At 39.8% G+C, this 17,548-nt stretch overlaps 1 protein-coding gene across 6 annotated transcripts in view; it reads right to left on the bottom strand.

The window, feature by feature from the left end:
- RNASEH2B (ribonuclease H2 subunit B) overlaps positions 1–17,548 on the bottom strand; it is a 76,791-nt gene that overhangs the window by 44,946 nt on the left and 14,297 nt on the right. For 3 of the 6 annotated variants that reach the window (XM_040266983.1, XM_040266978.1, XM_040266979.1), the window contains exons 2-4: positions 7,773–7,844; positions 5,758–5,865; positions 3,126–3,202 (exon numbers count right to left, since the gene is read on the bottom strand). In XM_040266983.1, coding sequence (XP_040122917.1) covers positions 3,126–3,202; positions 5,758–5,865; positions 7,773–7,844 — 257 coding nt within the window. Of the gene's footprint in view, positions 1–3,125; positions 3,203–5,757; positions 5,866–7,772; positions 7,845–9,763; positions 9,984–11,988; positions 14,503–17,548 lie in introns of those variants that run through there. The other 3 variants (XM_040266980.1, XM_040266981.1, XM_040266982.1) reach the window with 3 other exon arrangements.

Genomic DNA, 17,548 nt, shown 5'->3' with positions numbered 1-17,548 from the left:
CTGAGCCAGTCACAGCACCCCCAGAGCCTCCCAGAGGGCCAAGGTGAGGATTAATTCACCAGTCAAGTCAGGTTCTTAATGGGAAACAGGGGAACAGTCCCCCTAAATGGGGGAAAGGCCTTTAAAGGTGCATCAGCTCAGGCACTGAGGCTGGTCGGTGGCTTCCTCCTTGCTGGTATACCCTAGAAAACACCAGGAGTGGAAGGCCCCTGGAGTTGCCATCTTCTTCCCTGAACACTTCCAGGGCCTTCCTGGGGGTGACTAGAACCATTTCTGCTCCTCAGATATACATGGCTTACTAGCCTCACTGCTCTCATGCCCTAATTATACTGGTTATCACAGCAGCTTCCAGATAAGGGGAAACATGATTAAACTAAGGAACAAAACTTCACTAAACCACACTAGAAAACAGAGCAAAGATTCAGGAGAGGGGGAGAATATGAGAAAACAAGGTACATGAGGAGAAAGCACAATTTCGAATTTTAAGTCAGTTTCATTACTCAGTGTTTATCGCAAATTAAATTGCTATAAATACAAAACAGGAGTTTTGGAAAATGGGTCTAAGTACTCAGTGAGAACCCATCAGCTCTTAAACTATTGGCAAACATGTTGAGTGCAAAAATAAGATGTGGCTAAGTGTTTAAATAACACTATTCCTTGATGATGTTATTTCGAAGGTTTTCAAGCTGTGGTTGGTGGCCCCTGGGAGGCCCCAGTACCCTTGCAGGGGGTCCACAAACTTCAAACTACTTTCATAATAATGCTATCATGCTGTCTGCATTTTCACTGTGCTGACATTTGCACTGACGACTTCAATGCAAAGGTGGGGAAAACTGCTGGCTTTTCAGCACCAGTCACGATGGTGCAGGCGAACTGCCCAGTGGTCACTGTGTTCTTCACTGCATGGACAAGTGGTTATAAAAATGTCAGTTTACTTAAGGATTTCCTGGACCAAGCAGCAAAACAATTATTTTTATTTAAATTTTGACCCTGAGTGCAAGTCGGTTCAATGTTCTGTGTAATGAAAGTGAAGCATGGCGAAAGCACTTCTGCTATTGCTGAGGCTCAAGGAAATGCACTGTGTAACTATCTGAGTTGTGAGCAGAACAAGCTGCCCTTTACTCGGATTTTCACCTGAAAACATCACTATGGACTATGGTTATTCAGACTTGAGTATTTGACAGAACATAAATGCAGTGAATCTGTCACTTAAAGGGAAAGACTGACAGTATTGCAGCCAATGAAAAAATTTGAACTTTAAACAAAAATTAGAATTGCAGAAAATTTGTGTCTGTCACTATGACATGCTTCCCAGCATTCAAAGAGTTTTCTAAAGAGATCACTCAGTTCAGTTCAGTTCAGTTGCTCAGTCGTGCCCGACTCTTTGTAGCCCCATGGACTGGAGGACACCAGGCCTCCCTGTCCATCACCAACTCCTGGAGCTCACTCAAACTCATGTCCATCGAGCTGGTGTTGCCATCCAACCATCTCATTCCTGTCATCCCCTTCTCCTCCTGCCTTCAATCTTTCCCAGCATCAGGGTCTTTTCCAATGAGTCAGTTCTTCGCATCAGGTAGCCAAAGGACTGGAGCTTCAGCTTCAACATCAGTCCTTCCAATGAATATTCAGGACTGATTTAATTTAGGATTGATTGGTTGGATCTCCTTGCAGTCCAAGCGACTCTCAAGAGTCTTCTCCAGCACCACAGTTCAAACGCATCAATTCTTCAGTGCTCTGCTTTCCTTATAGTCCAACTCTCACATCCATACATGACTACTGGAAAAACCATAGCTTTGACTAGATGGACCTTTGTCAGCAAAGTAATGTCTCTGCTTTTTAATACGCTGTCTAGGTTGGTCAAAGCTTTTTTTTCCAAGGAGCAAGCGTCTTTTAATTTCATGGCTGCAGTCACCATCTGCAGTGATTTTGGAGCCCAAAAAAGTAGTCTGTCACTGTTTCCACTGTTTCCCTACCTATTTGCCATGAAGTGATGGGAACAGTTGCCATGATCTTAGTTTTTTGAATGTTGAGTTGTAAGCCAGTTTTTTCACTCTCCTCTTTCACTTTCATCAGGAGGCTCTTCCGTTCCTCCAATAATATTAAATTAACAAAGGTGTGTGTGTGTGCACGCGTGCATGTGTCCTGTGGACATTTGGAAGACCTGAAAAATTCAGTGAAACAATATTTTCCAAATGGGCTTATGATTTTTATTTTCAAAATAAATAAATAATACTATTTTTAAATTTCTCAGTTTTAATTTCTGATGTAGTCAATGAAACTGTACTGTTAGTCACTCAGTTGTGTCTGTCTCTTTGTGACCCCATAAACTATAGCCCACCAGAGTGCTCTGTCCATGGAATTCTCCAGGCAAGAATATTGTAGCGGGTTGCTAATCCTTTTCCAGGGCGTCTTCCCAACCCAGGACTGAACCTGGGTCTCCAGCACTGCGGGTGGATTCTTTACCATCTGTGCCCCCTGGGAAGCCCAATGTAGTCAATATTGATAGATAAAACACACATGAACAAAAAGCTCTTTGGGATCCTTAATAATTGTTAAGTCTAATGGTATCCTAGCACCAAAGTATTTCACAGCCTCTGTTTGGAACTATTATTATTAATAAACTCTGTCTTTGTATTACAAAGGTAAATTTTACTGTCTGGGATTCCTTAAGTCTCGGCTATAGCTTCCCCATTAATGAGCTTTTTGCTGGACACACACTCCAGTGTACTTATTTCACAGTCTCTCACAAAGAAGAAAATGAAAGACAATAAATCTACTTTCTGCTCTTAAGGATTGAGGTCTTAACATCTGCACTGTATTTCAAAACAAATGAGGTTTTCATTGTTAGGCTTTGTCAAACAAGGAAGGGAGGAAACACAGAGGGGTAGGCGGTTCTCAGAAGTCTCTGGTGGACCAGTCCAAGGTTACAGTGCAGTGTCTCAGGCCTGCCGACCAGTCCTCCAATCCACACCGGCACACACAATGCAGGTGTACACCACCAACCAAGTTACATCTCAACTGTGGGGAATCTACACTGGGACCACTGTACGGACAGAGAGGAAGTTAAACAACAAAAAAAGCTATTCTATTTTCCCACTGTCAATATCTCAACCTGGGAAACTCACCTCTTTATCGGCCTTTATAAGGTAGTGGAGAAGCAGAAACAGAGGGTCCACAGGTGTGGCAAAGTGAAGAAGACCTCCTATGGATTAAAAAGAGAATTCAATGTTCTGGAAAGACAATTGAGTCATTTCATCTTAATCCTAATGTGGAAACCATCCACTGAAAAATATATGTGAAATTCCAAATTCAGAAGCTCCCCCTATTCAGGCCCAAGAATCTCTCTCTCAAGGGCAGAATGTGGTCCCTGAGGTTCTACTCCAAAGAGCTTCAAATCCTGGTGTAGAGAGGGGAGCCAAGACACTGAACTGGATCTTCAACTTTCCATTTCTTCTTCAGAAATCATTTTGAACGGAGGCCCTCCTCTCCCCACCTCCCATTCCTCCCCCACCCCCCCAAAATAGCAGGGTTGCGGGGAGAGAGGACAGATTGTGAATCAGGCAAATATTAGGAAACCACTGTAAGTCCATCTACAGAGCTGCAGTAAAACGTAATTTCCTGTGCTTTTGAGGATGAAGCCATGGGAAAGTGATATTATTCCCTCTGTACATGGCTCCTTCTATGTGTTCTGGGCTCACGGTCAATGACTCAAAGCTCAGAGGTTGTTACCCACCCCAGATCCTAACCATCCCCCAAAGGAAAAATGCAGGTGGGTAGGTATCTAACAAGACTACATAGGAAACTGGGATCTCTGCAGTTAGATGAGTGATGCTCACCAGGCTGAAAGGAAAATAGGCAAATCAAACCAACTAGGCCTCCTGGACCTTACTTTTCTTTAGTCTATCACATCCCCTCCAAACATCCCAGAATCCTTCCGTGGAAGTGACACAGAAGAGCAATAAGCAATTCATTTATCTCCATACTTACCAATTTGGTTTCAGGAAACAGGTACTGATTTTTATTCTCTAACACTGCAACTCAACTATACAGGCAAGAAATTCTAACCCTAAGTTATATACGTGAATACATTTCATAGTATGTTTAAGAAAAAATTAAGGACATAATTTTATATGATGACCCTAGTTAATGATTTTTTTTTAAAGTAGAAGAAAGTTTATGAAAACAATCTATCAGAAACTCTAAGCCCAGTTTATATGAGACATCTATTATATTCAGAAATTAGAAACAGGTTTCTCAATCTGAAAACAATATCCTAGTGGCCATTCTTAAAAACAGCTCCTTCTTCAACGTTATGTTTAAAAAGAAGACTATGAAAAAAACAGGTACCTTTGCTGAGAACCAAAAACTAAAAAAAAAAAAAAAAAAGTCTATTAAAAAAAAAGCAGGTACCAACTCAGACAGTTCAGAAGAGCTGGTCACTGCCTCTGAATGTTTTCCAGTTTCATCTGGATATTACAGTGTCTATGCAGCTAAACCCAAAGGCAAGTATATTACACTAGAAGTTGGAACTCTTATGTACTATCAAATGAAAAATAAAAGGGAACAATAAAAAGGAATGTATACTTGGCACCGACCACAGTCTACCATTGCCTTTTGGCAACTGAAAACCACTTCAAATGTTCTCATGCACACAGGTATATGAAATTCACTGCCAGCAATAAACCCTTCTTCTGGATGCCTTACAAGAAAGGTCAAGAGGCCTTTCAACCTTAGCGCTAGGTGGCAGCTTAGACACTCGACAGAAGGCAGGGGCTTAGGAAGCAACAGAAACAAGACAAAGGAACAGCGGGGACTGAGATGGCCTCAACCATCCCAGGATGCACTCCCCTTCCCCACCCAAGCAACAGAAAAAATGAGACAGTGGGAACTGAGATGGCCTCAACCACCCCAGGACACCCCTCCTCCCCACCCCCAGCACCTCAGAACTGGCAGGGCTACATTTGGTATCCTGTCTCCTTCAGAGTCCACAATGACCCAAAACAAAGGAAAATGGAGAGAAACTGGGTGTTGGGTGTATGTGTTGGGGTGTAGGGTGAAGAGAGTCATTCAGTCTTGTCTGACTCTTTGTGACCCCTTGGACTATACAGTCCATGGAATTCTCCAGGCCAGAATACTGAAGTGGGTAGCCTTTCCTTTCTCCTGGGATCTTCCCAAACCAGGGATTGAACCCAGGTCTCCCACATTGCAGCTGGATTCTTTACCAGCTGAGCTACAAGGGAAGCCCAGGGGATAGGAAGGGTGGGGGGTTGCAATGGTAATTTATATGACAAAGCATTAAAAAATATCTTTGTTCTATTCTATTCTACTTTATTGATAGAAGCTATATCAGTATCCATTTACAACAGAAATAAGATGTTAAAAAATTTGAAGAATTGCAAAAGGGGCTAACAGAAGAGCCAAGAGTTTTAGTCAACACAGTGTGTACTCCATAGTACAAAAGTCATCTTACTTCTGACTCAGGGTGCAACAGTGTTTTAGGAGAAAAAAAATCAGAGTTGTTATTAATAGCTAAAAATTTCCTGACACCTAAGACACAAAGTTGTTGATCTAAACTTGTTCAAACCATCTTTCCTTTCTCCTTGATTAAACCCTACTCTGATGCCAGCAACAACAACAACAAAACAACTATGGCCTAGACTCCAAGCCAGGCAGACTGTCTCAAGACTTCCACGTGTGAAGGGCGGCAATGTCAGTGTATGTGTTTAGTTAATGGAAATATATACACTAGTCACTTACCTGATTGAACTGATTCATTTATAAACCAAGAATGGTTTTTTTCCTTGAAAACTTTTATTTCAAACAGCTGCGGTAGACACATGTTGAACAAGTAAATGGCTCCTTCCCCTGTTAAGACAAATCTGTTTTTTATTTGTAAGTTTTCACACACACACACACTCAAAAGACTAATAGTTCTGAGAAATGTTCCTAATATGAACATAAACATACATATACAGTCTATACAAAGTTACTCCAAGGAAAGCTTGTAGCTATTACACACAAATGCTTGTTTCCCAACTCTGTAATCCTCACTGAACTTAAACCAATAAATACAAAAGGGCAAATCATTTGTCTTAACTGCTCCAAAGCGTCTCATTGAGTCCTCCATCACTCCTAAGCCACTCAAACCCAAATGGCTCGGCCTGTCAGGGGGTTGCAGCCTCCCACACCGAGGGACAAGACGGGGTCCACATACCCTAGAGGGGAGGCCCCCGGGGGGAAGGCCAGGGCCCACAACAGCAGCATGCTTTCAGCCGTGAGGAGTGAGGAGAGCCATGCCCAACTAGATGAAAATCTCCCTTTCCTCAGAGTCCCCCAAAAAAGGACCAGTAGAAGGGGTGAGGACTGCACTCATCTGCGTGAATCCCTTCAATGCAGGAATTTCCTTCCAAACAGCACAGTCGGGGCCCTGAATTAGAATCTATCTCAACTACATCTGGGCGTGTGCCCTTGGGGAAGCACTACCACCCTTTCTGTACCTGTTTGCACACCTGTAACATGGGAGCAATACTCAACTGCCTCACCAGAGATTTTTTAAGGATTAAAAAGAGAATATGGACACGTAAAGCTCCTAGCACAGCTCATTAGTTAGTGCTCAGCAAAGGTTAGCCTTTATCTTTCCATAGTCAGTAAAGCAGTGTTGTCCACGGACATTCAAAATTTTGCAGGAAGCCTGGCTTTTATTTGTATTTTACCTTTGTTAAATTCTTTACTGGTTATCTAAGATTTCTCTTGCAAAAACACTTCACACCTCATCTTACATTTATGCATACTAAGGAATTCCAAATAATATAGCTGACTGATTACATCCAATTTCGTTTTGGGGAAAAGGAAACTGGAATTTCTGCCTCTCTTGCTACTTCTATTTACGTGTCCTTCCAACAACAGTAACAACGCAGCACCGCCTGCTAATGCGTCTTGCTGTCACTATTTAGTATGACAGTCCCCAGGAGGACGACCTAGTCTGCTAAATATCAGACAGCTATTTAAAACCTTGTAAAATTAAGAAGAACCTTATAAATCTCGTAAAATAAAGTGATGGAAAAACAATTTCACAAAGATAAATAATGTCATCAATATCACCATATATTTAGTGTATTTTAATACTTTTGCCTAAAAATGATAAGACAAAGGAAAATACACTGAGTGTAGAGTTAAAATTATTCCTGATAAAATGTGTATTTCCTCAAAATACAATGTTTTTTAATGAAAAAAAAAAATCACCCTTGACAGGAAATATATATATATACTACTTTTTGGTCTGAACAAAATAAGGGAAGTACAGCTAAAAATGAAAGTATTCAAAACCTTGGCATGTCGAGTAAAAGCCTCCCCTGCCCCTTTTTTAAACTCGGGTTATTTATTTTACTTTATAACATGAGTATAAATGGAATCTTATATTGGATAACCACTTTAAGAAAAGCTGGCTTTAAAAGGCCAAGGAAAACTCATCTGTTTTCAGAGAGAAATCAAACACGCTATGCTTTTCTGTTTTGCCAGCATTTCTGATGAATAAACAGTTCTATGGATTAAAATTATGAAGAAATTTAAAAAAACGTTCAGGTCAAGTGAATTATCTTAGAAGACTGGTTATGTCATTAGCTCGCTTTTGTCATCACGTAATATTGTTTTACCTTTAAAAGCTAGACAGGGAGAAAAAACATGAGAAGACAAATAAATGTACACACTTTTCAGCCACAACGATTTAAAAATGTTCAAGTTATCAGAGGAGAAGGGAGGAGAGGGGCACTTACCTGAACATGGGTTAGCCAGTTTTACAAACACAAGCCCACTTTTCATCTTCTTTGAAGCATCCTTCAAATATTCTGGAAAGAAATACGTTGTAAAATTAGAAGACCGCTGCTTTGTTGCTCACTTTGCTCTTTTTCCTTCTTCTCTTTATATGATTTTTCTTTCTAAAAATCTTAGCTCTGTTCTACTGCTTATAAACTGTGTGATGTTGTGCAAATTACCAATTTCTCTGCAAAGTGCAGTGGAATCTAAGGTAGTTTTAATTCCCTTCTTGGAGCAGTGACGAGGAGCAGGAGGACTCAGATGGCCGGCTTACACCTTGGCTCAGCCACCTGTCTGCTCTGTCCCCTCAGGCAAGATTTCTCGGGTCCTGTCTCAGGTGTCACATTTATAAGATGACCACCATGGACGGATACCTGCCTTTCAAAGGATTAAATGAGCTAATCTGTTCAAAGTTCTTAACATACTCAGACAAACAGAAACCCATAATAAATGATAGCTTTTATTACTTTATTTTAGTTATTATTATTATGAAATAGAACATTTAAAAGATATTTCCTATAAATTTATGTTTTTTGCCCATAATTATGATTACCTAACTCACGTTCTCTGTCCATTTTTTTAGTAGGACATTTATATTTACTACCTTATTAGGAGTCTTTATACAGTAAAGATATAAACTCATTTTTTAGTTATTTTTTTAGGGGGCAGGGGAAGGGGCTCTGTGGTGTGGCTTGCAAGATCTGTTCCCTGACCAGGGATTTGACCCAGGCCAGAGCAGCAAAAGTCTCCAATCCTAGCCAGTAGGCCATCAGGGAGCTCCCTGTTTTTAATGATTATTTTGCCACTTAGGAGATACAAAATCTTTGTGTAATCTCATCAATATTTTCCTTCATGGTTATCCCTTTTGGGTCATACTTAGAAAGTCCTTCTCTTCCTCAAGACTATCTGAATTGCCCTTATTTTCTTCTAATGCTTTTACATTACATTTAACCTATTTGGAATACATCCCCTACAAAATAAGAGGAGGAGATTTCCAATTTTCACTTTTGCAGTGAGTTGTCCACTTGCTTCCACATCATCTACTGAGTGCGCACGTGCCAAGTCACTTCAGTCGGGTCTGACTCTTTGGGACCCTCATGGACTGTAGCCCACCAGGGCTCCTCTTCCATGGGATTTTCCAGGTAAGAATACAAGAGTCCAGAGTAGGTGGCCATGCCCTCCTCCACATCCACTGAATAACCTAAGTTAAATGTTTAAGACACATTTATAAGTCTGTTTGTGGACACTGTACTTTGACCCACGAGTCTGTGGCTGTATTAGCATTAGTATTTCAATATCTTAATTACTATAGCTTTAAAAGACATTTTAACATCTGTTGAGCTAAATCCTCTCATTGCTTTCTCGACAATATTTTAAAGTTTAAATCACTTAGATTAAAACATAAAAACCATCACAATTTTATTTATAGCGTTCTCACATATTTTCAGTGGCATATTTAAGCCCATTGAAAGAATCTCTCTCCAGAAGACCCTGGACGACCCTCTCTCCAGGGACCCTCCAAGGGACCCTGATTAACAAGGGAGCAATAACCTGCCAAAGAGTAAATCAGAGAGCTGTGGGGAAGGAGAAGGACTCACAGTCATGTTTACTTTCTACAGCCCCCTCTCTATTGCACTTCAGATCTTCATAAACTTAAACATAGCAAACATGTTTAGAAATTGGCTTATGCATAAATGGTCTAAATACAACATTTTTCTCAAAAGTGACAAATATACAAACAACAACCACAAAAAAAAACCTCCTAATTTTGAGACTTTTACTTGCAACCAAATGGAATAAAAGAAACCCAATTTAACGACCAAAAACAAAAATGAAAAGGACACAAATAGGCAAAACAACTATTTTCAATACACTGAGGATGAGGAGATAAAGGAGAGTGATGTCTGAGAGATGAGAAACAAATGAGGGGAGCCCTGTCACCCCAGCTTACTGCCATGAGAGAGCTCCCAGGCCACAGTGCAGAATGGGAGATCCCGGCTGAAGCCTCGCGGACTCCCTGAGCTGAAGAGATGGAGTGGAGAGTTCTCAGGACGCCACGGCTAGAGTTCCCAAGTCAGCAAAGGAGCGAGCTACAAGCAGAGAAAACCCCGGAGACCTGCAAAGGGTACACAGCTCGAACATTCAGCAGAGTACTGCTCAGAGCGTGCACGGATCTGCCAAAGCGTGGGAGAAAAACCGGCCGAAGAGATTAGAGGGAACAGTGCCCCAGATTCACACGGGGCCCTGCACTGGGCCTGTTCCCAGGCAGACTGGAGAACCTTACAATTCAGAAGACACTGGGCACAGCACTTCAAAGGGTCCTGCCTCAGTGGTAAGGGGCCAACAGCCCTTGATGAAATGCTGCCAGTCCCACTGAACGAATTCTAAAAGCAGGACCGAAGAGAACCAACTATTTCAAGTACCTCCACTGTGTCCCAGAACGAAGCTTGAGGTTATTTAAGGAATACAAATACATTCATCTGGCAAAAAGGTAAAAGTCACAATGCTGGTATCTAATCAAATCTTATTAGGCATTCAAAGAAGCAAAAAAATGTGACCCACAATGAGAAAGGAAATAAAGAAATCAATTACTGAGAGGGGGTACTGACGTTAGATACAGATGTTAAAATGTAGAGATAAAAGAATTAAAAACAGTATTCCTCAGGCACTAAAAAACTAGAGACATAGAAGATTTTTTTAAGACCCAAGTTGAGATGAAAAATAAACCAGATGCAATTAATGGCATAAGAAAAGGTTAATAAACTTGAAGACACAGCAACAGAAACTATCTAAAATGAAAACACAGAAAAAAAAAAAAAGAACTAAAAATAAAATATTAGCAAACTGTAGGACAAGTTCAAGCATCCTAATAATATATGTGCAATTGGAGTTCTGAAAGAGAAGAGGGGAGAAACAAGAAACTTGGAGAAAGTACGGCAGAATATTTTTGAATTTGATGAAAACTATAAACCTAAACATTCAAGAAGTTCAATAAACCCAAAGCACAAGAAACAGGAATAAAACTATGCATCAGAATCAACAGTTCAAAACCAGTAATAAAGAAAACATCTTAAAAGCAGAGAGAAAACAATGACACTATGTACTGAAACACAAAGTTTAAAATGAGCAAATTTCTTATTGGAAACAATGTAAAGCAGAAGATAATGGAGAAATGTCTTTAAAATACTAAAAGAACACATGATGAAATCACAGAAAATACCCTTGAAAAGTGGAGGTGGTCAACAGATTCTTTAGACACACAAAGGCTGGAAAAAATAATCCTCAACGGACCCACACAACAAGGAATGCTAAGGGAAGTTCTGCTAGAAGGAACAGGAAACCCCAGGAAAATAGGAATCTAAACAAAAGAATGAGAAACACTGGTAATGGTGACTGCAGAGGTAAATAACTTTTTTTATTATTTAAATCTCTTTAAAGATCACTGGCTAAACAAAAATAACAATTTAGTGCAGCAGGGTTTATAATCTATGCATAAATGAAATATATGACAATAACAGCATAAAGATCAGGAAGGGAGAAATGAAAACACACCATTGAATGTTTTTTTGTACTATATGTGGGGTGGTGTTATATCACTTGAAGGTAGATGTAATCATTTAAATATGTGGACAGTAAACCCAAAACGCCAGTAAAAACTACAAAACAAAAAAAAAATGCTATCACTAAAAAGACAACAATGGAGATGAAACAGGATCATAAAAAGCACTGAATTCAAAAGAAGGCACAAAGGGAGTTAAAGCAGTATAAAGAACAGATGAAACAAATGAAAACAAATAGCAAAATGACAGACTCAAACCTAACCCCATGGGTAATCACATTCAAGGTAAATGGAGTGAACATTCCATTGAAAGGGCAGCAATTGTCAGACTAGATAAACAAGTAAGATAAAATTATATGCTCCCTATAAGAAACACATTCTATATATAAAGGCACATGTTGATTAAAAGGAAGAACAATGAGTGTGGTTATCATGCTAAGCTAATTAAAGAAGAGATGCAACGGCTCTGTTAATAACGGACAAAAGATATGGCCAGGGATAAAGAAGGCTATTTCATAATGATGGAAGGATCGGGGGATACCCTAGATGTTTCCAGTTACACACAGAGAGAGCTTTAAGATACACAGAGCAAAAACTGATAGAACCGTTTGCCCTACCTCTAATCCTGGGCAACCACTAATCCGTTCTCCATCTCGAAAATGCTGTCATTTTGAGAATGCTATGTAAACGGAACCATACAGATTCAATTTTAAGAAATCTTTTAAGGCTTTCTTTTCTGCAGCTTACAAAACCGTAAAGGATAAGGGTTAGCAACTGTTAACGACGATTCCAGGAGAAGGCAGCCAGTCGTGGTCTCCTCTCCTTCCCGCTCCTGCCTGCTGTTTTTCACTTCCCCAGAGTCACATTTCTTCATTCTGTCTTAAGGCAGAGAAAAGGTGACCTCTCTTTTTCAGCAAGACAGACTTTATTTTATTTTTGTATGACAGTAAATATTTCAACTTTAACGTGGCAGATTATTACTGATTCTTGTTTCTTTCTGTTTTTCAACTGAAAACTTTGCTTCTAGTGATGTCTGCCAGTTCTCCACCTTTCCCTTTCCCTCCCAGAGCTTAAAATAATCAAACTTTACAAATATCCAAAATCTTAAAAGAATATTTGTAATAACCATTCAAGGGAAGCTGTGTTTCTATTTTTCCCAGGAAGAGCAGTAAGTCCAGAGGATTAGCTATAGTCTAACATGTCAGACTATAAGAACTCTGGAATTACTAAGTACAAATAAATACTGACATTAATGTGTTCTGCTGCAAATGCCAGAGTGCTCTGAAATATGCTTTAAGATATATTAATGTAGATAACAGTGAAATGTCTATGTAATGGGGAAAAAAAGTCATCTTTTCTCATACAGAGCCAACAAAACAACTTGTTATTGGATGTAATCTTTCAACACAGAATTCCAAGTAACATGCTATACTCTTTAACTAAAATACAGAATGCATTTCAAAATTCATCTCCCCTGTTCAATTTATTCATTTATTTGTTAATTACTGGTTAGTAAAAACAGACCCAGGTCCTGCCCATGGGGAGTGTTTGGATGTCCTATGGAAGAGACATATCTTAGAATCAAATAATCACACAAATGTAGACATCAAACGTTAACAACTGCTGAGAAGAAGAAATACATGGACTATGAGATCTTGTGACAGGATATAATACAGATAAGGAGGTCTGGGAAGGAAGGCTTCCTGTGTGTAGCACTGGTTGAGTCCTTTGCTTTGATGCCTAAGAGTTCAAGGAAGTATATATTCACTTTACCAGTCAGACATTCCGTTGGCTTTTGGGCCAAATCCAGGGTACAGGCAGGTTTTGTTTGATATACACATTAAAAAAAATTGAATTAGGTGCCAATATTTGGAAATCAGTTAATTTTACATCAGATATAGTCTCCCTAAATACTAAAAAAAAAAAAAAAAATTATTAGGCAAAGATGTTGCCTTGTACTATCAAAACACCTGGCAACAAAGATTTTGTTAAACGGCAGCTACCACTGTCTACTTTCCCTTAGTCCTCCAAGGCATCTGTACACTCATCTCATGGCTAGATGCTTATCAAACGCCACGTCTGTGCTCACTAAACTGCACTATTCTCATTTTCTAGGTACCTACAGCAAAGATCAGATGCTGACTAAATAACCATTTAGTAATAAATACTATCCTCTTATTGAAACCCACTCTATTACCAATTTGACTATCTGAGGCACTAAGGATAGAGCGGTGACTAAAACAAACCCCTCTGAGAAAAACTGCATTTCAGACGCCCCTCCATCTTCCCAACTGCTGCTTTTTCACCTGAGTCCCTCAAGCCTCTGCCCTGTCTCATAATCCAGTCCTACAGGGCAGGGAGTAGGACTCATATCTGAGAGGCCCCGTGTTCAGAACTGCATTGTCAAACACAAATAAAATGCATCCCACAAATATGAGTCACAAATGAAATTAAAAATTCTCTAGAAGCCACATTAAAAATACATAAAATAAATTTTCAGTGATATATTTAACCCAATGTATCTAAAATATCTTTACTTCAATACATAAAAAATATGAAATATGTTAGCTGTGGGGATTTTTTATGGATGCCTTTTAACAAACCAAGAAAGTTTCCTATTCCTAATTTTTTGAGTGTTTGTAATCATGAAAAGAGTATTTTCTTGAATATTTTTCCTATGGCTACTGAGATGATTATGTGGTTTGGGGTCTTTTTTTTTTTTTCTGAAATAGTATATTACATTAGGTGATTTTGGTATGTTGAACCAACCTTATATTCCTAGAACAAATCCTACTTGGTCATGATGTATAATCCTTTTTACACACTCCTGGATTTGATTTGTTACTTTTTGAGAATTTTTGCACCTATGTTCATAAGGGATAGTCTGTAGTTTTCTTATGACATTTTTGTCTGGTTTTGGTATGAGGGTAATACTGGCCTCACAGAGTGAATTGAGAAGTAGTCTCTCTTTATCCGTTTTTGGAGAAAAGCTTGTAAAGAGTTGGTATTAATTTGTTCAGTGTTTAGGTTTTACCAGTGAAGCACTCTGGGAATGGGGCTTTTTCTATGGAATAGTTTTAATTTACTAATCTAATCTCTTTACCTGCTGTGTGTGTGTGTGTGTATGTAACATCACTTTAGTCATGTCCAACTTTTGGCGACCATAGCCCACGAGGCTCCTCTGTCCACTGGCCTCTCCAGGCAAGAACACAGGAGTGGGCTGCCACGCCCTCCTCCAGCGGATCTTCGCGACCCAGCGATTACGTTGTCTCTCTGCCGTGTCTGCACTGGCAGGTGGGTTCTCTACTAGCAGCGCCACCTGGGAAGCGCCTTCACCTGCTCTGTGTTTGTGACCCCGTGGACTGTAGCCCGCCAGGCTCGTCTGTCCATGGGAATCTCCAGGCAAGGACAGTGGAGCGGGTTGCCATTTCTTATTCCAGGGGCTCTTCCCGACTCAGGACCGAGCCCACGTCGCTTGCATCTTCTGCGCTGGCAGGTGATTCTTTACCCCTAGTAATGCCTGGGAAGCCCTTTATCTGCTACGGGTCTGTTCAAATCGTCTATTTATTCTTGAGTCCGTTTTTGTAGTTGATGCTTTTCTGGGAATTTACCTATTTCATCTAAATTATCTACTTTGTTGGTTGTTCACAGTATTCCCTTATGTTCCTTTTTTTTCATTTCTATAAGATCAGTAATGGTGCACTTTCATTCCTGATTTTACTGATAAACAGTAATTTTAATTTTCTGTTTCTTGGTCAGTCTAGCTAAAGATTTGCAAAATTTTGCTGGTCTTTTCAAAAGGGCCACTTTTGTTTTCATTGATTTTTTTTTTCCTGTGTTGTTTTTTCTCTAATCTTTATTTCTTCTCCTCTATTACTTTGGCCACCTGATTCGAAGAGCTGACTCATTTGAAAAGACCTTGATGCTGGGAAAGATTGAGGGCAGGAGGAGAAGGGGATGATGGAGGATGAGATGGTTGGATGGCATCACCGACTCAATGGACATGGGTTTGGGTAAACTCCGGGAGTTGGTGATGGACAGGGAGGCCTGGCGTGCTGTGGTTCATAGGGTCGCAAAGAGTTGGACACACCCGTGGTGGATTCATATCAATGTATGGCAAAACCAATACAGAATTGTAAAGTAAAATTAAATAAATAAATAAATAAATAAAGAGTTGGACACGACTAAGCGACTGAGCTGAACTGAATGCTTGGGTGTCAGTTTGTTCTTTTTCTAGTTTCTTGGGATGAAAGACTAGGTTACTGACTTGAGTTCTTTCTTCTTTTTTAATGTAGGCATGTATAGCTAAATATTTTGCTTTGAACTCTGCTTTACTTGCATTCCTATGTCACTGTGCTTCATTTTCTTTCATTTCAAAGTACTTTCTAGCTTCCTTTGTAATTTCTCCCTTGATTCACTGATTTTTAGAAGCATGCAAACTTAAAATTTCCCCATATTTGTGAATTCCCCACATTTTCTTCTATTAATTGCCTATGTCACTTCACTATCTTTAGAGAGCACACATTGTACAATTTCAGTCCTTTGACATTTATTGAGGTTTGTTTTTATGGTCTCGAATATGGTCTGCTGAGGAGAATGTTGCTGAATGAGCATTCTATAGATGTCTCTTAGGTCTTACTGGTTTATACAGCTGGCCAGGTCTTCTATCTCCTCAATGATCTTCCTCCTAGTTGCTTTGTCCATATTGAAATGGATGATTGAAATCCCCCACTATTACGGCTCAAATTTCCGTATCACCCCTTCAATGCTGTCAGGTTTTGGTTCGTGCATTTTGGGGCTCTGTCATTAGGTCATACGTTTATAACTGTTATAGCTTCCTAATCATCATCTCAATGCACCCCTCTTTCTGTCCAGTAACAACGCTTTAAAGTCTATATCATCTGATATTAGTACAGCCACTTCAGTTCTCCGGTGGTTACCATTTCCACGGTGTATCTTTTTTACCCATTTACTTTTAACCTGTTTGTGTCTTTAACTCTCCAGTGTGTGACCTGTAGATAGCACACAGTTGGGTCATGTTCCTCCCTCTCCATCCCGTCAGTCTCCACCTTTTTAATAGGAATGTTTAATCCATTTACCACCTGCAAGAGTCTCTGCTGATGGGCAAGGACAGCTGAACTGGCTCTACTAACAGCTTTTCAAAGTCTTTTATGGAGATTTAATTTTCATATTTTCCTTTTAAGTTTTGGGTCAGGTTCTTATTTCCACAACTGCTACTGACCCCCCAGCAGCTGAGTATGTATCAGTTGCCACTGATTGTTTTTGACCAAGGCCCTGAGGACAGGGTTTTCCTGAAGATCAAGTTCGGAGCTCCCGTCAGGTCAAGTGACAACAATGAAACGGGGCTTTTCCAGGGAGCTGGACAACAGTTCAAACAGGGGCAATGCTTTTGGAATGGGCCTTTTTTTTTTTTTTTTTTGAGGCGCCCCAAACAAGCCCTGCCCATCCAGTGGTTGCAAGTCTGCTGGTTTTCAAGGTTACTGCAGACCTGAGCAAAGAGAGATGGGAGCAGTTCAAGTTGCAATGCCACAAACCCTGCTCAACAAGATTCAGCAGTTTTTCTTGAATAAATACTCCTCAGATTGTCGGAAGCCTTTGGCAAATTTCAAGAGTTCTGAAATAGCTGATTTTGGCCATCTCTGCCAATGTTTTCACTGCTTTTAAGGAGGGATGGATCTACCACCATCAGACTGTGAAGGCTTGGTATGAAAAAACAACTCTTATTGCTACAATGCTTAGTTGATAATTTTGTGTGTGTGCCTGAAGCACATAAGGTTACTTTTGACTCTAAACTAAAGGCTCTGTCAAAGATACAGAGTTTAAAATTTTTCATTTAAATTAGGAAAATCCTGGGTCATCCCATGGGCTAGTCCCTTACCTATCAAGCTTGAAATCTCCGGTTTTTCCTTTAACTTTTCTGTGTACCTTCAGCACAGCGGAAAGACAGCTAAATTAATTAAGGAAGAAAAAAATCTGCTTTTAGACTAGTCGGAAAGAATCAGAAAAGTAGGAGTGTAAAGAAGGGTTTTCCTCTATAAACTATTTTTAATTGATATCTATTTCTTTAATCATGTCAGCACAGAAAGAACACAAGGTCTTAAGTCAGACAGATTCATAATCTATTCCCAGCTCCTCTTCTTACTCAGCAGTGAGGCC

This window comes from Oryx dammah, unplaced genomic scaffold, assembly GCF_014754425.2.
Source record: "Oryx dammah isolate SB20612 unplaced genomic scaffold, SCBI_Odam_1.1 HiC_scaffold_24, whole genome shotgun sequence".
NCBI classification, from domain to species: Eukaryota; Metazoa; Chordata; class Mammalia; order Artiodactyla; family Bovidae; genus Oryx; species Oryx dammah.
The sequence above is the reverse complement of the archived record's forward strand: the minus strand, read 5'-3'. Positions and strand labels throughout refer to the sequence as shown.